The sequence below is a fragment of the Oenanthe melanoleuca genome, chromosome 8, assembly GCF_029582105.1.
Source record: "Oenanthe melanoleuca isolate GR-GAL-2019-014 chromosome 8, OMel1.0, whole genome shotgun sequence".
Classification (NCBI taxonomy): domain Eukaryota; kingdom Metazoa; phylum Chordata; class Aves; order Passeriformes; family Muscicapidae; genus Oenanthe; species Oenanthe melanoleuca.
Window position 1 is genome coordinate 15,505,514 of NC_079342.1, and position 20,725 is coordinate 15,526,238.

The 20,725-nt window shown below is 39.8% G+C and overlaps 1 protein-coding gene across 1 annotated transcript in view; it reads left to right on the forward strand.

The window, feature by feature from the left end:
- Positions 1 to 20,725, forward strand: part of LOC130256323 (vitellogenin-1-like) — a 43,186-nt gene that overhangs the window by 14,186 nt on the left and 8,275 nt on the right. The window contains exons 12-29 of the mRNA XM_056497842.1: positions 1,141 to 1,358; positions 1,438 to 1,535; positions 5,836 to 5,960; positions 6,046 to 6,147; positions 6,231 to 6,350; positions 6,604 to 6,793; positions 6,882 to 6,975; positions 7,092 to 7,277; positions 12,297 to 12,441; positions 13,972 to 14,191; positions 15,057 to 15,226; positions 15,867 to 16,287; positions 16,612 to 16,736; positions 16,797 to 16,880; positions 16,967 to 17,023; positions 17,715 to 17,936; positions 18,928 to 19,134; positions 20,231 to 20,373. Of these exons, the coding sequence (XP_056353817.1) occupies positions 1,141 to 1,358; positions 1,438 to 1,535; positions 5,836 to 5,960; positions 6,046 to 6,147; positions 6,231 to 6,350; positions 6,604 to 6,793; positions 6,882 to 6,975; positions 7,092 to 7,277; positions 12,297 to 12,441; positions 13,972 to 14,191; positions 15,057 to 15,226; positions 15,867 to 16,287; positions 16,612 to 16,736; positions 16,797 to 16,880; positions 16,967 to 17,023; positions 17,715 to 17,936; positions 18,928 to 19,134; positions 20,231 to 20,373 (2,927 nt within the window). The remainder of the gene's footprint in view (positions 1 to 1,140; positions 1,359 to 1,437; positions 1,536 to 5,835; positions 5,961 to 6,045; positions 6,148 to 6,230; positions 6,351 to 6,603; positions 6,794 to 6,881; positions 6,976 to 7,091; positions 7,278 to 12,296; positions 12,442 to 13,971; positions 14,192 to 15,056; positions 15,227 to 15,866; positions 16,288 to 16,611; positions 16,737 to 16,796; positions 16,881 to 16,966; positions 17,024 to 17,714; positions 17,937 to 18,927; positions 19,135 to 20,230; positions 20,374 to 20,725) is intronic.

Below are 20,725 nucleotides of genomic sequence, written 5' to 3' on the forward strand. Positions count from 1 at the left end.
AAAGTATTTGCTGGGGAAGGAAAAAAGCCAATTTGGTGTTTGAGAACATGCTGCATCTCTGATTGCTCTTGGGCCTGGCTTTCCACAGGTGCCCCAGGCCACTCAGTTTTGTTTTCTATGCATTTTCTTCGGAGAAGATTGATCTGGAACAAGTTAATGATTGTGACCACTTTTTACATTGTCAAAAAAAACAGTTTAATGCCTGGTTTGCAGCTAGGTGCACACCCATATTTGGATTAAATATACTTATAATTCATGACCTTTCTTATTGCTTAATTTGAAAAGCCTGATTTAGGCTTACTGCATCTTTGTCACGTCTTCTACACTGGTATTTGATAATCAACATATTCAAATTAATAATATCACTCAGGGTTTTCCCAAAGTTTGCTGTAGTTTCCTGGGTCATTCTTTATTACAGCTCATGGATGTGCACTCTCCCAGGCAGGACAGGGCTGTGCAGAGTTTGCCAGGACAATGGCACATCATCCACACCCATTTTAAAGTTAAAGCCAAAGGTTGCTGTGCCTCCCTGGAAACTGCAAAGGTTCTAGTACAAAATTGATCTTGGAAGTGAATATTGCTGAGGGTAAACATATCCACCACAAGTACTACTAAGGAAATTACATTTATTGCATTAAATTTTGGGTTAAGCTGCCTATATGGCATAGAGATTTCTGGTAAAAATTTGGGGTTTTATTTGTTTAGTTTTTATTCTATTATTTAGCAGAAAGTACCCCAGGAGAACTGGGGTTCATATTAGAAATACTATTAGAAATAAGAAATATTAGAAATAAGTTGTACCTTTATGCATAGGAATAAGTGATCACTGAAATCATTCTCAGGTATGTAATGGATTCCTGAAATCTCTTTTACCTAGACTGTGATAGCTCAAAAAGAGTTCAAAGATTTGATGTTATCCAGTGAAGTTCCTTAACTTTGATCATGTAGGAAGACAGACTACATAACCATAAAGCCCCTTCCAGCCTTCAGACTATGAAACCAGAAACAATGTTGCCATAATAATTAAATAATTCAAAGTTTTACTGCGCTAGTGACGAAACAGACCATTCACTGGTGTTGGGTGGTTGTTATCAAAATGTTCAAAAACACAGTCAAACTGGATGTATCTATTATTTTCAGGTCCAGGCTATTACCCTTGAGATTTTCCTGAATCAAAAAATTCATCCTCGAATCCGAATGTTAGCTGCAGTGGTTTTGCTTGAAACCAAGCCTGGTCTTCCAGTGGTGATGACACTGGCTGATGCTGTGCTGAAGGAATCCAGCATGCAGGTGGCAAGTTTCATCTACTCTCACCTGAGGGCCCTGGGGAGAAGCACAGCCCCAGACCTTCAAGTGATGTAAGGGAAATTCCTTTCCTAGAAGAAGCACTTGTTGCAAGCTAATTGAAATGTTAATGAGCTCGCCGAACTTTTTCAGGGCGTCTGCCTGCAGAATGGCTATCAGAGCACTAAGTCCCAAATTTGACAAATCTGGATATCAGTTCAGCAAGGTTTTCCGCTTCAGTATCTTTAAAGGTAAGATCCAGAAGATTTTGTAGAGAAATATATGCTGTAAATATGTGGGGGAAAAAAATTGTATAGTATGAGAGCCCAATTCTCCTAGCCAGCTGTTGGGCTGCCTGTTGTTCTTCTGTATTTTCCTATCTTCAGTGAAAAAAATATTAGAATCTCAGGCTCTCCATTTGAAGAGTGTTTAGGTCCCTGTGTGTTTTGCATTGTACACTGCCAGCATGAAATTACCAGAGGGCTTGTGGGGCTCTAACCCTCTGTTTTCATTAGTCAGGGAGGCACATGCTCCTGTATCAAATGCTGTATTCTCAGTGGTGCTTAACAATTTCATACCATTGTTCAGCACCAAACAAACAGAAGGGACCGAAATTACTGCTGAAGTGGATTAATTTCTACCCATGTTGAACATCTACAACTCTGGCTGCATTCAAATGTGATGCTAAATACTCTTCACCCCAACAGTTGTGCCCAGTGAAACAGAAAACTCTGCAAACATTCAGATGTGACAATTCCTTGCACCCGTGAGCAGCTACATCAGGTTTATTGACTAAAGATTTTTCTTGCTTCTTCCTACCAAGATTCTTTACTAGAATGAGCAGATCCGTGTAGGGTATTTGGAGACTGGCCAGTTACATCAGAGTTGCACATAAAAATGTAGTTAAAGCATGGAAAGACCAGATTAGAAGACAGGTTCTTGTTCAGCCACATGGTAGCCTTTGCTATTTTCCATGTATTTTATTTTTCTCAGTAGATTTTTTTAAGCAACTCTCCTATGTAAATGGCCACAACAGCCTCAGTGATTTGGCATATGTAGCTGGCAGACTAGGGAGACTATAACTCAAAACACAGGCTCTTTACACATGCTGTTTATCAGCAGTTATATGTTTTTAGCACTTCTGTTATTCACTGTTAAGTGTTAAGATTCTTTTCAAAGTAATCAATATTAAGAGACTCTGAAACATCTGAAATCCACAGTGCTGAGTGTACAAGTACTTCTGCCTCCTTTTTGGAGACAGGGGGTGTGGTTTGTAAATATTATTATTGCTCCAGCTTCATGGACTTTTCATGACCATTTAATGTGCTCTATAATAGAAATAAATCTAATACATACTGCAAGAATCACAGTAATATATTATACATGTGCTTGCTGCCTCGATGGAGACAGCAAGTGCCCATAGAAACACAGCCACTAATATATATCATGTGAACTTTTGTACTACTTAAATGACATTCAGGGATAGATACATTTTCTGTTAACATGAAGATATGTGTTTCTTGGTTTAGGCACTCATTTTGTCTTCTAATTTTTGGTTTCAAAATTCAGCCCAAATTTTCACACGGTGAGAAAGAACGGTGCAATATGTATGACAGGTGCTGCCAGGGGGCTATGTGAAATGGAATACTTTACTTTGGCTGTAGCTTGGAAATGCAGAATATCAGGGAATTGATACTTCCTGATGAAGACCATTGTCAGTAATTTGGCTACCATGGATAGGTAGGTCCTCATCCTGAAGAATAAAAAAAAATTCTTTTTCTCACACACCCTAATCTTAGACTTGTAAAACTCAGCTAAATTAAGTCAATCTCCAGCTACACTAGTATAGGAAGAGGATCCATCCTCCAGCTTTCTAATTTGACTTTCTGCACTAGCCACAGGTAAAATGTGTTTCTGTGAGTCCATTCTGGAGGAGTTTCCATAGTGACGGCTGTAATGCAACACCTATTTCCTTGATAAAAACAAAAATCTGCCCTCAGCATCACAGATCTTTGTGGTGCTCTATGCTGAATTTTTAATGACAGGCAATAATGTCAGCTGAATCTATCTCTAATCTGGAATTTGTCACACATGGCCACCACAAAAAGTGCTTCATGTTCTACTCATTGCTAGTGAAATCAAAGAGGTGACTCAGGTTCTGCTCAGTGTCAGGCCCGTGAGAATCTGACTCTCAGTATGCACAGGTTCATATAATTAAATGTGTACTAGTGTTTATATGTACCAAAGACTGTTTTCTTTGCTCTCTAAGTTTTCTTTCCTTCATCTTTGGGGTAAGACATCTAATTAGGTACATGCAGGTGTCATCAAACTCTCACAGTGAAATGGCAAATATATTCTTGGAGCATTAGCCCTATGTAACACCTGAGGTATGGAAAATATTCCTGCTCTCTTCAGGTCAATGAATTGCATATAATCATTTATTCATTTATTAGCAATACTTCTTATTAAATATCGGGAAGTACCATGGACTTTTTAACTAATGGGTTTTGTGGTAAGAACATAAAAGACAGTTTTAACAAATTCACTTAAAGTACTGTGCCTCAGTTTTAGTGTCCTGCCTATGGAATGCCTGGCATTGCTTTGGCTAACCTCATGCAGAGAAAAACTAGTCTTTGCATTTCCAAGTTTTCTGTCAACTCTTTAGTAATGTCCCAGTGTGGCACCACTTTGTTGGTTTTGGTATTTTTTTTTAATAGGATCACCATTACTATCTACTGAATGTTCTCCACTTATGCCTTTGACAAAATTGGGGTGGTGTAAATACCTGTGTCTTGATTGCAGGAGTTGTTTCTGAACCTCATATGTTGTAGGTAGATAGTGCCCAGCACTTTGGATAGCACAGTAGATTCATACAGCAAAACAGTGAAGGCAATGTGGCAAAATTGCTGTTCATACATATTTCCTTATCCTCCAAATGGTGTAGGAGCAGGAGAGGAAGGGCTAGAAGGAAGCACAACAGGGATGCCTACATATCCCATCAGCCTTGTTCCTCTTGAAACCTAAGGAAACTTAGAAAAGCAGTGGGATTACTTTAACTTGTAAAACAGGACAGGATATAACTGTGTCAAGACTGAGAAGAATTCCTGACTGTGCTCTACACTGATTGTCTCTACCTAAGAACATTACAGATGATAAATCTAAGTAGAGAAATAAATAGAAACAAAATATTTGCTCAAAGTTCACTCAATAGTCAACAATAATTTAATAATGGGTGCATTTCATGTAAGTGTTATAGCATTTGGAACTACATGCATTAAATAGTCTTTGACTCATTTGAGAGACAAATCTATAGCTCACCATCTATCCTCATAGGACATCTGTATCACTTTCCCTGAACTACTAGCAAAGGATGGCAACTCTGTTTTCATTTCTCATCTCCTTTGTGAAGGTGCCCTAAATGATGTCTCACAAAAGCATTTCACAAGCTGATTTTATAAAGTGTTACTGGATGTAAAAGATATGGACAGGCATATTTTCCAACCTTGGAGAAGCTCAAGAGGTGGGCCCATAGGAGTCTCAGGAGGTTTAACAAGACCAGTGAAAGATGCTGCCTGTGGGTCAGGGCAGCCCTCCATCTCAATCCAGGCTGGGGAATGAACAGATCAAAATAAGCCTTGCCAAGAAGGACTCAGGGTGCTGGAGAAAGAGAGCCTGGTCATGAGCCAGCCATGTGCCAGTCGTGTCCTGGGCTGCTGCAAAAGAAGCCTGACCAGCAGGACAAGGATGGAATTCTGCACCTGTCCTCTGCTCTTGTGAGACCCCACCTGCATCCAGCTGCATCCAGCTCTGGGGCCCTCAGCACAGGACAGACATGGACCTGCTGGAGCAAGTCTCAAGGAGGACCTGCAAGATGATCAGATGGGTTGAACACCTTTCCTGTGAGGAAAGGCTACGAGGATTGGGGCTGGTCAGTCTGGAGAAGAGGCAGCTCTGGGATGGCCTAATTGTGGCCTTCCAGCACCTTCCAGCAAGAGACCTGGAGAGGGGCTTTACACAAAGTCATGGAGTGACAGGATGAGAGGGAATGTATTCAAACTGAAAGGGAGTTGGTTTATATTAGATATTAACAGGAAATTCTTTACTGCGAGGGTGATAAGACACTGGCACAGCTTGCCCAGAAAAGTTCTGGATGCCCCAGTTCTGGAAGTATTCAAGGCCAGGCTGGATGAGGATTTGAGCAAACTGGTCTACTGGAGGGTGCCATGCCCATGGCAGCAGGTTGGAACTGGATGATCCTTGAGGATCCTTTCAACCCAAACCATACTATGATATGATATAGCAGAAGCAACTGAAAAAATGGCGTAACCACCATGCAAGGATCAGTGAGCTTGTAGCTTTGCCCATTATTAGTTTAAAAATATTCTGAATCCACAATATTTTGTTTATAACTGTTTTAGAACACCAGTTTTACAGCTGAGTTTTCTGGCCTTGCTCATATGATGCTGATTATTAAATTAGTAAATAGACACAATCTGCACACTCTGACCTAAAAACTAACTGTGCTGTGTCTCACTGCCTGTTTCTCTGCAGAGTTCCTTATGAGTGGGCTGGCAGCTAAATATTTGGTATTGAATAATGCTGGTAGCTTAATTCCAGCTATGGCAATGTCCCAGCTACGGACACATTTCCTTGGAAGAGTGGCTGACCCCTTGGAGGTAATTGAATCTACCCACAGTTTGCCCTCTCATCCCTTCTTACAACTGTCATCCACTGGCATCTGCACTTTACTTCTTCCCACAGGTAGGAATAACAGCTGAAGGACTGCAGGAGATATTTGCTAAAGGTTCCTCTCCTGACAGGGACTGGGAGACTGACTATGACTTCAAGAAAATCCTGAAAACGGTAAATTCTGGGGGAGAAGAAAATCTCTAATATTGTTTCTCAAATGTTATGAAGAATCAGGCTTTTTTCATCTTCTCACACAGCTCTCTGACTGGAAGGCATTCTCCAGTGACAAACCTTTTGTGTCAGGCTACTTGAAGATGTTTGGCCAAGAGCTGTTTTTTGGTGGACTTGATAAAAACGCCATCCAAAATGCACTGCAGGTATCATTTTTAAAGCACCATTACCCAGGCATCAAAAGCTGTAAAACACTGTTATTTTTGCTTATTCTCTCCCTTTTATAAATTCATGGTTGGCTCTTTTGTCTCCAGTATTAATCAAGGCAAATAAGGTCAAGCTTTGATCAGGATTATTTATAATCATTGCTGGCAGAATTTCCCCTGAGGCATAGTTAATGACACGGATCATGATATTCAAGTTCTGCTTATTTAGACATGTTGAACTCTGTAATTGCAGGCATGGCATGGATCTGATGAAAAAATCCCTTCACTAAGGAGAATAATCAGTAGCCTTCAAAGTGGGGTAGGGAAGCAGTGGACCAAAGCTCTCCTGTCCTCTGAGATCCGCCGCATTGTGCCCACCTGCACTGGCTTCCCAACAGAGACCAGCTTCTATTACTCCTCTGTCACAAAAGTGGCAGGAAATGGTAACAAATCTCATTGCTTTAGCAATACAAACATTCTTGCTAGGACCAAAGGGCTTTTTTAACCCTTCCTTTGCTTTCTTTGTAATAGTTCAAGCACAGATTACGCCTTCTCCAAAGTCTGATTTCAGATTGACTGAGTTACTAAATGCCAACATTAAGCTGAGATCCAAAACAAGTCTAAGGTAAGTATTATGTATAAAATAAAAGAATAATATTTTCAAGTGACAGAGGCCATAAATATTCAACAGCTGTTTGCTGCATGAACATAATTACACCTTCCCTCATTCTACCTTTTCAGCATGGCCAAGGAGATGACCTTTGTAATGGGAATCAACACTCACACAGTCCAGGCAGGGCTGGAAGCACGCACCAAAATGAATGCTCGTATACCTGTGAATGTTGTTGCCACTATCCAGATGAGGGAAAAAAGTATCAAAATTGAAATGCCTCCATGTAAAGATGAGACTAACATAATAAGCCTAAGGTAAGACATAGCATTTATTCTGTGTATTATGTAAATGAACCCAAATACATTCAGGAATCTTGTCTTTGAATTAAAGCTTGGATAAGTGGTGGTGATTGATATAGTCTATGTTTCTTTTAAATGAAGTGACATTCACCAAAGCTTTGCTTGAAAATGTGTGGTCTTCACCTCAAAGTCCTCCTTAGGACTATATCTCAGTTGTTGAGATCCATAAGCTATCTGAAACAAAAATTATATAAAATTTCTATCTTGATACAAATATTTGAACTGGAAACACTAGGTAAAATATCAACCAGCTGAATCCTATGAGTTAGAACAGTTAGCCCATCTAAATTTGCATTAAATGCCTTGAAGCATAGAAGGTTTGGTGTCTCGTATGTTTTTACCTTGTTCCCCTGTGGCTGCCATTTGGTATTCTTACCCGTTAGGTCTCCTTGATTTATTATCAGTGCATGCAATTACAATGCACTCTGGAAAACTGTTGTAGCCAGATGCCAAACAAATGAAAACAGATGGAAATACAAACACAGAGAGCAGGAAGAAACAGAAAGAGAATGTCCAAGGAATCAAAGCAGTAGACCAAACTTAAAAAACCTTCACACATGAAAAAACCTGAGAAAGAGAAGCTGAAAATTCATCACAAAGGAAAAGGCTTCACTGACAACAGAAATCGGTGATCATGCAAACCACTGAAATGTTAACAAGTTTCTGCTCTAGGAATACAGCCGTAACAAAAGAGCTGCAATTAGCATTCATGGCTGCTGGCCCAGAGACTCTGCAGGTCTCCTCAATTTAGCCACCAGTTAAGCTAATAATTATTTTCCCTTGTCCTTCAATAGTCACAGACCATTTGACATGCATTTGACATCTCATCCTCCTCCCTAACACAGTTCCTCCACTCCATCAAGTGTGGCTGTAATAAGCAGACGTAGGGAGGGTCTCAGCATTTCAGAGATGAAAAGCTAGCTGCATGTTTTTTTTGGTTGTTTCTTATGGAGGCCAGGACAAGCTGCTCCTAAGGTCATCAGGGACATCAGGCAATAACTCTCACTAGTTCCCACTGTTAGAGAGGGTGAGGCAGATATTAATGAGCTCAATAAGCACACTGAACTGAAATGAGAACATTGAATACTGATCAAGGGTTTAGAGCCTCAAGCAGAGAGAAATATTAGCAGAAGGATCCTCCCTGCAAATAAATAAAAAATATTCTCCTCCTTTGACTTAAGGGGAGATCAAATGAGACACAAAAAGGGTTAAATGCATTGCCATAAGGCATAAAGCAAGTCAGTATCAGAAACAAGGTATTACAGCAGAGAAGCCCATGAGTTCCAGCACAAGCCCTGCTCTAGACCCTGCAGCATTACCATTCATAAAATGAAGTAGTCACTTGGAAATAGCTCCATAATGTCAAGTATATGAGAAAGCTAATACTCACTAGATGACTTCTAGCACCATCAATTTCTCTCCAAAAAGCATTCCCATTCACTGTTACAAAACAAATGGCCAGTGGAAACCACACAGAGCAATGAAACAGCAATGAGTGCAAGTGAAGGCAAAGCAATAACTAGAGAATGTAACATTGAACCACATCACTGAGGAGGTCAAAGACCAAGCAAAGTAAAATCTTAGATGTATGAAGAGAAACAAGCAGACATGGCAGAGAGAAATGAGATAGATATATAGATATAACTATATATATTTATATAGACTGAGTTTAAAAAAATTAGTTTAACATAGTCTTTTTCTTCCTCTTGCATATATCTACCAAATAATAAAGATCCAAATGAACTCAATATTTTAGAGGTATTGTGACACCTTCCCTTGTTAACTTTAAATTCCCCATTTAAAGAAATAGTCCTAGAAAGCTATTGATTTTTCATGTGTTTGTAACCTCTGTTCAAAATATTGTAGTGTTGAGCACTGTCTTGATGGTCAACAGGTTACTAATGACAGTCCCATGTCATTAAAGCTAGACAGAATAAGCTACTATTTTCCTCATCATCTCTCACATTCAGACACAGGAAGCAAACAGTTTTCAACAGCATTAAGTTCATTTCTATCCTGCACACCATAAAGGATCATAAAGGTTATAACCTGTCACAGCAGTGGGATTTATATAAATTTTCAAAAGCCAAAGAGAAATTCAAGTAAGTAATCACAGGCTCAAAAACAAAAACAAAAAAAGAACAGAAAAGAAAACTTTGGTGATAGAGAGGTTGCATTCCCAAGACAAATCAGCACGTTATGGGCTCAATTCTCTCTATAGCAAAAATCAGAGTACAGTAATTAATTCTACTATGGAGAGAATATATAGCATGTGTTTCAATTCAATCCTATCAAAATTTAATTAAAAATAATGGTTATTTTTAAGGCTCTTTTAACGTAATTATTTAGTATACTGCAGATGGCTACTTCAACATACTTTTAAACAAAATTTACAAGAAGTAAAAATCAAATAAATTTCAGGGGAAATTAGAGCTCTGTGATTAAAGTATAAACATGGAGAGCTGCCAAAGAATGCACTTTGCTAATATACCACATATTTATAATGACAGCCTACTGAAGTATATACATAATCACGAATAGAGCTTGTACCATAAGGTTTTTTGCTTATTTTAGTTGTAAGATAAGCAGAAATTGCTTCAAATAGGCATCTTATTTATAAAAGGAACAAGGTAATTAGAAAACTCTTTGTCCAACATGACTACACCATGTATAGCACAAAATGCAGAAGAGACAGCATATTCAGGGATCTTGTTGAGGCAGCAAGATGTGTTTGGGGGTCAGAAAAGGGAAACAGGTGGGGCTCCAAGTCTCTGTTTTTATAACACCTTTGCACCAAAGCTGGAAGGAAGATGTGTAGGAAAGGCAGAAGATTTTGTTTCACTGCATCAGAAAGAGAGCTAAAGATCTGGCTGGCTGATTGTATCTTGTTTCTCATTTATTTGCATGGCATGTCACACTGTGTCTTAAAACCTGGGAAAACAGTTTTTTGTTGATTGTTTTTTGTTTTAAACAGACATTTGAGCTCTTCTGTGCCCATGTTAGAGATGTGTGTAAGGCCACACTCTCTGAAACATCAGTGGGTCCAACATAGCAGAGTTGCTTGTCCCTTACCCCTGCAGTGAGTTTGGCTTATAGCACAGCTTCTCTCATCCAAAAAACGCACTAATACATATTGGAAAATCTCCTTTCTATTTTTTTCTCCCTTGTGCGGGATCAGAGAGAAGAGATTCTTTCATACCATAGCTTTAGGCCTTCTTTGTGACTGTTTTTTCTTGTTAAAGCACCAGAGCTGGCTCTTGTAGCCTATTTTTACTGTGCCGTGTGATTCTGCAGACATTGACATGTGTCACCTGTGATGCAGCCACATTTGTCGGCTCTCTGTGCTCAACAGGGAGGAATCGATCCTTCGCTTTCATTAGGTGGCAGGAGTAGACTATTGGCATAAAAATACTAAAAAAATTGGAAAAGAAACCCCAGGGCTTTCTGCTTGGAGATCCAGCCTGCAGTTCAGTGGTCATTTGAATTATTGAATGGGATTAAAATAAAACTATTTCCTTTTTTGTCTCTTTACCCAGATGAGCCATCTGAAATGCAAGTTGATTTGTATTTTCTTTTATCCCTTCAGCTTGTTAGGGAGAATATTTTATTTCAGATTCCATTCTTCAAGGTTCTCCTATCACCCAGCGTGGAGCGTTGCTGTCATGTCCTTATCTAAAAAAAGAGAGAGATGGAAAAGAAAACAAAGCCCACAGGTGACACACGTTTTATTGAGGTGTTCCACATGAAGAGCAATTGTGTGCTTTACATTGCACACAGCACGGTAGGAGCCTTCAAGAGGAAGAGAGGGCTATCAAATGAATACAAATTCATCTTTCAAACAGGTTAGATTGGAATTGCTCAGGCTAGTACAGTGTGGACCGTGTTAAAATAGAGACCATTTTGAGACCATCTTTCCATTCACTGTCACAGCAGCCACCTCCATTGGAAGACCACAAAAGCCCCAGGGCAAAGAGATCAGCTTCATCCTTGAGAAAGAGCACATGGGGAATTTGGAGATGGATGTTAGCTGATAAAGGGCTAATAAGGTAGAGGTAGCACAGTGTTAATAGCTGAGGGAAATAGGTTTTGTCTCTCAAAAACATTTCAGGGTTTGAGACGTTTCTCTGACCCAAAACAAAACTCACAGCTCACAGCACTGTAAGAAGCTCCCTAGGAATGTGGGGTATGAATGTGGGGCTCAGAATATTTAGCCATGAGAGCCTCAGTCTTATGCTGCACCTTCTATCACTTGTCTGGGATCCTGCCTAATACACTTAGAGTTCACAACACTGGAAACAATGTACTGAACACATTTACATAAATAGGCTCTTAACCTTCCTGCTCAACTCTCCTGACCTCTTGCCAAGTCATGGCCAAGCCATTAGTATTTGTAAATTTAAATCAAGCTGGAGACACTTGCTTTCATGATTTCATGCTCCTTTCTCCAATTCTGCTTTAATAAAAATTGGGCAGGAGACAGCATTCAGTAGTCACCTGTCCCCGGGTTGTTTTTTGAAGTTATGGCAGTATTTTTCCAAATATAATGTCAAAAGAAATTAGAACTAAGGCTAGTGCAGTGAATACACACAAGATGAGTTTAAAAATTTAAAATTCCCGGAGCTCAAAGTAGAAAACTCAAAAATTTAATAATGTAATCCACAGCCAGACTTCTAAGTAAGCATGCTGTTTTTCATGGAATTAGGGTATGGAGATCCAACCAACCATAATGTTTTTAACCTGTGCATTTGATTCTAAAAGCCTGACTGAGCTACCTGCCACTGAGATTGGTCTGTGTCTTTATTGACTCTTAGCAGTCCTTGAAAACACAGCTAACAGGAAGGATGCTGTAAATATCTGTAAAGCAATTTGCAAGGGATGATACTTGTTGCTGAGTGCAGGCTACAAGGCATTATTTAGGTCTTTTCCTCAGTAGTGCTTTATCAATACAGGTCTCCTCTAATGTTTATTCTGCAGGTCTAAGACATTTGCTGTTACACGAAATATTGGGGATTTGGCTGCTAGCAAGACAACTCCAGTTCTTTTACCTGAAGCAGTGCCCAACATAATGAAGACGTCCTTCAATTCAGATTCTGCATCAGGAGAGAGTGAAAACATCAGGGTAAATGATGTAGTGTCTGACTATTCTTTTTTTGGGCTTCTAAACAGTAGGGAACCATTTCTTTTCTCTGTAGGAAAGGGTACAATTCATCTCTGACCGATGCTGCTTCACTCAAAATAAGTCAGGTTCAATCTAATAACACAAATAGCTTTATAGTGACATTATTTTAAAATCTGGAGTGTAATGCATCAAACTTGCAACACTTTTTCTAAAGCAAAAGCATTTTCTTTGGTAATTAATTTTGCACTGCCATCTACAGGCCCACAATCTTTAAAATTTTTTGCAACCATTATGCAAGTATCTCATTTCTGGGGCAGTCACAAATGTTCCACAAGATGTTCCACTGCTTGACTTATGGAGCCAAATTTAATGCTTACAAGCATCCTGACTCAAGGATGGAGTGCAGTTTGTGTCATGACTTCCTGAGCCAGGTTTCCATAAAAGCCAGGATAGGTTTCTAAGATGGGCAGTGTTGTGAAGGCATCACTGTGGGAATTCATTCAGTGAGAGACTGACAGAGGTGAGGAATGCACTGTCTTGTTCTGTTTTCATTGTTATCCTGCAAGTCTGAAGGGTTTTCAGATAAAATTAGAGATGAACAGAGGACAGGAACAGCACTTTCCCACAGAGAAGTCAATAGACAAACGTGCTATCACTGAGAGCAGTTTCCAATATCCTGGAACATGCTTTTCTTCTGCTTTGTGCCTCTGTGCTGCCCTTCCTGAAAACTTGGCATCCACAGTTATTCTTAAATGAACAGCAACTAGAAAATGGCACTGGCTGGAGCATTTCCCAGTATCACTAGAAGTTCCAGGGTTTTTGGTAGGGTTCGTGCAAGGCTGGGATCTTGTGAGACATGATAAACTGGATAAAAAACTAATTGCAAATCTGAATTTTATGTGAAACGAAAGCTTGTGATTATTGTGTCTTTAGGTACTTGCTTCATTGCTTCAGGAAATCATAGTTTTCATTTCATGGATTTGATTCCAATTTTAATTAATTTTTTCTTCTGCAAGCATTGCTTATTACATGTAAATTACATAGTTTTTAGTGGAAATTTCTAATAGATTATATGTTTTGAACGTTTAATTGATATAGTGTCACATTCATGTCAGACCTCATCTGAGTCAGAATTTTTGGGGACATTGTTGAACATTCTGTTGTCTGACACATAGAAAATCAAAGGAAAAAACTCCTGTCAGTCTAAGGCACACTCAGTTTTATCAAGAACCTGTTAACACTGTCTAAAATTCCAGGAAAACAAAATTAAATATTTAGAATTAATCTGTGATTAATTTTCCATTCTTATAACCTGAAGCCTTTTTCTACGGTAGGTAGCCTAATCAACCCATTCAGATGATAATTTTGTCCAATTTAAAACCAAGCTGTCCTATGTAACAGCCTTGCTATCTCGAATAAACTGGTTAATTCCCCCTGCAGAGTACAGGTAGCTGTTGCCATAACATGGTAGCATGCAGGTATTCCTCTCACTGTTGTCTGAGTTAACTGGACATGTCTGCTATCTAATAGGACAGGCAGTCTGCAGAGGATGTTTCATCTGGAAATCCCTTTTCTTCTGGACACTCTTCTTCCCAAAAAGAGCCATTTGTTCAGTCCCTGTGCTTCAATGCAAGTACGTTTGGAGTTCAAGTGTGCATTGAGAAGAAAAGCGTGCACGCAGCATTTATCAAAAACCTGCCTCTTTATTACCTAGTTGGAGAGCATGCCCTGAGAATGAGCTTCAAGCCAGGTAAATACAAGAGGGCACAAAAAGGAAAATAGTGGGTGAAGGTATTTACACACACATAGAGATAAATAGATACAGATGTCTATGTACATATATATTTTCTGCATCTTAAGTACCACTAAATCTATAATTAGATGTACCAGGCCTGCCAGTACTGGCAACAGACCATGCTCACAGCAGGGATCCATTCCTACCCCACTTGCCTGAGCTGCAATTTCCCAGCTCTCCCAGCAATGGCACTCAGCATGGCCAGCGTCAAGCAGAGCTGATCTGTGCCTGCAGAGTGTGTCTGATGCATCCTGAATCATTGGATTTGGGATGCAAGCACGAAGCAATTGGACATGGGCAACAGATCTGATGCAGTGTCCTGTAGCTACATTCTAAAACCCAGACTCTAAAAGGGAATTATGGATTAACCCTGCCAGGACCTAGTCCTTAATGTCTTAATCCATGATCATAAGAAATAAAAGCACAGCAGGCCACTGAATCTAGGTCTCCTAAGTACCAAACTAATGGCCTAACCATTGGGCCATTCTTTAGTGCTCAAGAGTTGAGCCTCAATTGCTGTCTGATGTTTAATTCACTAACCCATGGTTTATGTCTTTAAGCAATCCAATTCACTTGACTTAAATCTGCTGATCATTTTGTTTATTGACTTGAAAAGAATCCAGTATTCTGGTAATATTTAAAAATTTGATTGCCATTATGTGCTTTAGGTATTAGAGAAAATTTTTAACAAAGTTGCTCGATACCAATAATAATCATTGAGCTTTTATATTTGAGAAAAAATTGCTAAATAAATTGTGGTAAAATTGGCTTATTCTCTCATTCAGTTGCTAGTAGTAACAGTAATGTCATGCAATTTCAGTTTACACTGAGGCACCTATTGAAAAAATACAAGTCACAATTCAAGCAGGAGACCAAGCTCCTACAAAAATGGTACGTCTAGTGACATTTGAAGATCCAGAGGCACAAGCATCTTCCAGAAAAGAAGCAATTAAAAAAGTGAAGAAAATCCTTGCTGACACTGATGATCAGGTACTGCTGCGAAATTCCACTTCTGGATTTGTGGGAGACATTACACAAAGCTTGTTTTTATTCCTTCTACTAAGTAGCTTCCTTTGTTTAGATATTATGCCAAAGTGGAAAATAAAAACAGACTAAAGAAAGACATAAGTCTTTCGGCAGGTCTTTTGTTTGTACTTATCCTTCTGCAAGTGAAAGACATTAGAAAGAGCAGGTTGGTTTTGTATGCTTTTCTGAAAATCTCTTGTAAGAGATAAAATAGCTGTTGTGTGGCCAAAAAATAGTCTGTTATTTACAGCTACTGCAACTGCAGCAAAATGCTCTGACACCAACTACACAGCCTGCCCTGAGACAGTGACAGCTACAGCATTGTCATTACTGATACCAGTTACATGTCATTGTGTGGTCAACAGCGTCTGCACACACTCCTTATCACCAAAGTGTTTGGGGTATTGTTCTGTTTGTGTGTGGGTTTAACACATTATTATGAAATAGCCTTTGAATTATTGTGATGTGTTCCAAGAATGTTATCAAGCACACACCTTGGCTTCTCAGGCAGCAGAGATTCAGAGGTGTCTGCACTTGATTTTACTTATGTTGTTCTGCAGGAACACAGAAAAATATTTTTTTTTCCAATGTTACCCTTGACTAGGGAACAAGAAAATACAGGAGCTCATCATCCAGCGCCAGCAGTGCCAGTGGAAGTGCTGAGAGTACAACGAGCAGCCCCTCCAGCAGCGACTCTGATGGCAGAGCATCACAGGAGGGCGCCCAGATAAATCTGAAAACAGGCCACTCCAAAGCCAAAGGAAAGAAGTTCTACCCCTTTGGGGACAGTGGTAGCAGCAGCAGCAGCAGCAGCAGCAAGAGCAGTAGTAGCAGCAGCAGTAGCAGTAGTAGTGATAGTAGTAGCAGCAGTAGTAGCAGTGGTAGTAGTAGTGATAGTAGTAGCAGCAAGAGCAGCAGTAGCAGCAGCAAGAGTAGCAGTAAGAGCAGCAGTAGTAGCAGCAAAAGTGGCAGTAATAGCAGTAGTAGCAGCAAAAGCAGCAGTAGTAGCAGTAAGAGCAGCAGTAGTAGCAGTAAGAGCAGTAGTAGTAGCAATAAGAGCAGCAGTAGTAGCAGCAGTAGTAGCAGTAAGAGCAGTAGTAGTAGCAGCAAGAGCAGCAATAGTGGCAGTAAGAGCAGCAATAGTGACAGTAAGAGCAATAGTAGCAGTAGCAAAAGCAGCAGCAGCAAGGACAGCAGCAGGAGCAGCAGTAGCAGTAGGAGCAGCAGCAGCAAGGACAGCAGCAGCAGTAGTAGCAGTAGGAGCAGCAGGAGCAGCAGCAGCAAGGACAGCAGCAGCAGTAGTAGCAGTAGGAGCAGCAGTAGCAGCAGCAGCAAAGGCAGTACCAGAGGCAGCACAGGTAGCAGCAGCAGCAGTAGCACAGCATCTGGTATAAAGCATAAGGCTAAGAAGCAGTCCAAGAGCACATCATTTCCACTTGCCAGTGCTGCTGAAGGAGAGAGGAGTGTGGGTGAGCAGCAGCCCAGAGCACAGAGCAGCAGCAGCAGTGAAAGCACTGGTGCTTCCCGTTGGCAGAGCAAGCCTGGCAAACGAGCTGAGAGCAGCCACGGCAAGCGCCGAGCCAACAGCGGCAGCACTCGCGACACTTCCACAGAATGGGTAAAATGTCCAGCTAATGCTTTGACTTCTGCTAGGAGCTGGGCTTGACTGAGCTGTAGGTAATAACTTCTTTTGGAATTTTGCAGGAATCTCACCTTCCAAAAGTATACAGTCTCCGCTTCAAGCCTGCTCACATCCATTGGGTAGGTGCTGATCCAAGTGCACATTGCCACGGTAGCTGCAGCTGATGTCATCAAGCCTGTTACTGAAGGGCTTTGTTGGGGCCATTTCCTTTGACCATTCCATAATGCCCAATAACAATATTGAAGATGAATTTTAAAAAAGCAGATTTATTACTAATATGTTATTACACTGTGTCTTTTTGGTGTTGCAGCACTTGCAATTCTCAAATTTGGGTCAGGACTCACAAATGCATTCAAAGCTAGGTTAACAAAGACCATGGGGGAATGACAAAACAGTGGGGCCTTCCAATGGGAACAGTTATGTCCACCGTTCTTAGGCAACTGTGGCAAAATCATGACACAGATTTTTTCAGAAACCAGGTTCAGTACACATTATGGCACAAAAGTATTTTTAGCATATATTAGAAGGGTGATAACGGAATGGCTTTTGTAAGTGTTACCTGTATAGCTATTATATATCCTGCATGTGAAAGAGGAAGATGATTTATTCTGTTATTTATAAAATTGTATTATTTTATTTTTCTGGATATGGATGTATTTGACTACTTATGAAATGCCACTTTTCATTTTCCCTAGCATGAGACACAAACAGCTTGATGTTGTCATTTGCAATCAGTGTCTATGCAGTCTGTCTTTCAGAAAAGGCTAAAACTAAAGGCTATCTCATTTTTAACCTATTTTTATTTCATAGCATCCAGATCATAAAGGATCAAGCAGCTCATCATCATCTTCCTCTGAGTCGGGAAGCAGCCACAGAAACAGCAGCAGCAGCAGTGACAGCAGTAGCAGTGACAGCAGCAGCAGCAGCAGCAGCCACCACCACGGAAAAAAATCTGCCCACAGCTCAAAGAGGAGCAAAAAAGTCAGCATTCACTACCATGACCACAGCCATGGCTCCAGCCTGACACGTGAGGTACAGCCTGTGTGTGGTACCCAGGCTCAGCTGCAGATGTGGTGCCACTAGCTGAGGGGCTAGGAGGGACACTAAAAGTCAAGTGTGTAATTGAAAGTCAAAGCTCATTGAGATATTTCCCCCCACAAAAAAAAAAAACAAACCCAACTTTTTTTTTTTTTTTCCAAATCCCCTTGTGTTCAGGCTTTGGTTTTCCTGTTTCCTTTCCTTCATTTCTGAAGGTATTTGCAGTATGTGAAAGCTGGATTTGGAAATTATACACATTGAAGGGAATGTAGCTGTGAGTTAAAGAGGAAAGAATTTTTTTTCCCTGTGAAAGCCCAGAATACAAAATCAGTTGCTCTAGGTAAAAATGAGGAAGAAATAAATAACTGTGCCTTATTATTTTTAAATGTGGACTGGAGGTCATGAGTGCATGCAGAGTATAACTGAAATCAGGCTTTCCATGGACATCACTGATTGGTAAATGTGAAGGCCCATTAAGCACAGATAGTCTTTACCTTTATTGTGCACTTAGTATTCTATAATTATACTGCATAAAGGTATCTACATAATAATAGAATAAATAGCTCTGCAAATGCAGGCAAAGTCTAGGGGAATTCTTTTACTAAGCAGGATTTCAAAATATTTGATTGGCTTGAAGAAACTGTAGTATAGTAAAATAAGTTGTGAATGTGTATACTGCTCTGAATGTCTCTAGTACACATTGTAGGCAGCTATTTGAAACATTAAAATAATGAATAAAATCTTGCTGTATGCATAAAGATATCTTGGAAACACCTTGGATCCCTCACCAAAATAATCACGTTTTTGAATAATGAAGTTACCAACTAAATCCATCCTTAGCTATTGTGGATACAGAAATATGTGCTGCAAACCAAAGTGATGAAGGACACTGCAGCCTGCTATCAGCACACATTGGCTGGACTGCAGGCTCTCTGGTGAGCACACAGAAATACTTAAGCACAGATGGTTGGGGGCTCTTTTTCAGCGCAACTTCCTGGGAGACGTAATTCCACCTGGCATTACGGTTGTGGCACAGGCAGTAAGGAGTGACAACAGAAATCAAGGTTATCAGGCTACAGCATATGTTCGTTCTGATGCTGCCAAAGTTGATGTGCAACTAGTTGTGGTTCAGCTGGCTGAAACCAATTGGAAAGCGTGTGCTGATGCTGTGATAGTGCCTCTGAAAGCACAGGTAAGTGCACAGAGAGACATCTACAAAGAGCAGGCACAGAGAATCTGCTGATTAGGAGTATTAAACAGGAAAGGCATGCTTATTCTTAAATGTTTCATAAAGTTGGGGAAGTTTCAGGAAATGTTTCACCATTCCTTAGAATTAAAAAAAATAATAATGAAAAAAAAAATACACACTTCGAAATCTGGCAAAAAATATTGATTTTCAAGATAAATTAAAATATAACCAGTAGAAGCATAAAAATATTTGAAAAATTGACTTCTTCATCACTATTTATTATTTGTTCTAATATGAGTTTTCTTGTCTGGGAATCTGCCTGTTTTTCTGTGTATAATTTATTGACCCCAAGATTAGCTCAGTTGGTTATAGCATGGTGTTGATAACACTAAGGACATGGGTTTGATCCCTGTATGGGCCATTCACTTAGGAGTTGAGCTCTTTCTGGATGGAGTTGGATGATTCTTCTCGGTCCCTTCCAAGTCAGACTGCTCTGTGATTTCAAAAGAACTCATAACTCAAATATATTTACAATGTTGTATTTCTTAGGATTTATATGAAAAGATGGAAAAAGCAAAGTTGGGTAACAGGTTGATGCCAGAGAGCATCCTAAATGAAGGAACAGGTCCTTACTTTTTTTGCATATTTGTGTGCTGTGCTTCCCAAGAGCTTTTTAGAGCAAGAGATGTTTGTGCAACAATTTATAAACCTCAGCTTTTTGTAGCTGCAATTAACAAATTCAGCATAAGGAGAGGTGGGTTCATATCAGGATGTTTTGGTGAGGGCAAAGAGAAATTATAGTGCAGTCCTCTTCTAGGAAAAAAGTACATATTGATTAAGAAATTACCACATCTAAGAAAATCTCAAATGCTTCAGTGGCTGCTTTGAGACAGGATATGTAGCTCTGCACAGACCAGAAAACTTCTCCTACTATGCCTTGGATTTTGCATGAAGTCAAAATTTCCCTGTTTAGAGTAAAAGACTGGAAATGTGAAGGATCAATGCACAAATTGAAAGAAAATGTTGTACCTTGAAACAGTCAAGGTTCATTCTGGAACTCTTTTCTGAATGTTGGGTGACTGTTTCCCTGTTTACAAAGGCCAGGCTGAGATGGGGCAAGGAGTGCCAGGATTACAGGATAGCAGCAGTGGCTACCACAGGACAACTGGCAAGGAAGCCAGCTGCACAGCTGAAGGTGCAATGGGGAAAGCTTCCATCCTGGATAAAAAAGACAAGCACAGAGTATGTAATTCATTATTTCCTTCGTTTTTATTTTACTTTTTTATCCTACTTGGCTTTTGAAAAACACTGAAAGAATTGGATTAAATTTTTCAACCCAAACTGTCCAGGAAGTGCTTGGATAGAAACCACAAGTTCAGTGGTGCACAAGTATTTTATGAATGTGTTCTACTTTTTCCACATGTTTCATATTAAATGATAGCCTCCAAATATTTAAAAAGTATGCTTGATTTCATTTTCAGTATTACATTATCTACTATTTCAGTTCAAAATGCCTTTTTCTTTTAAAATTTTCTTCTATTTAGTCTCAAAAAATAGCCATTTTAAATAGGCATAATTAAACCAGTGTGTTTCT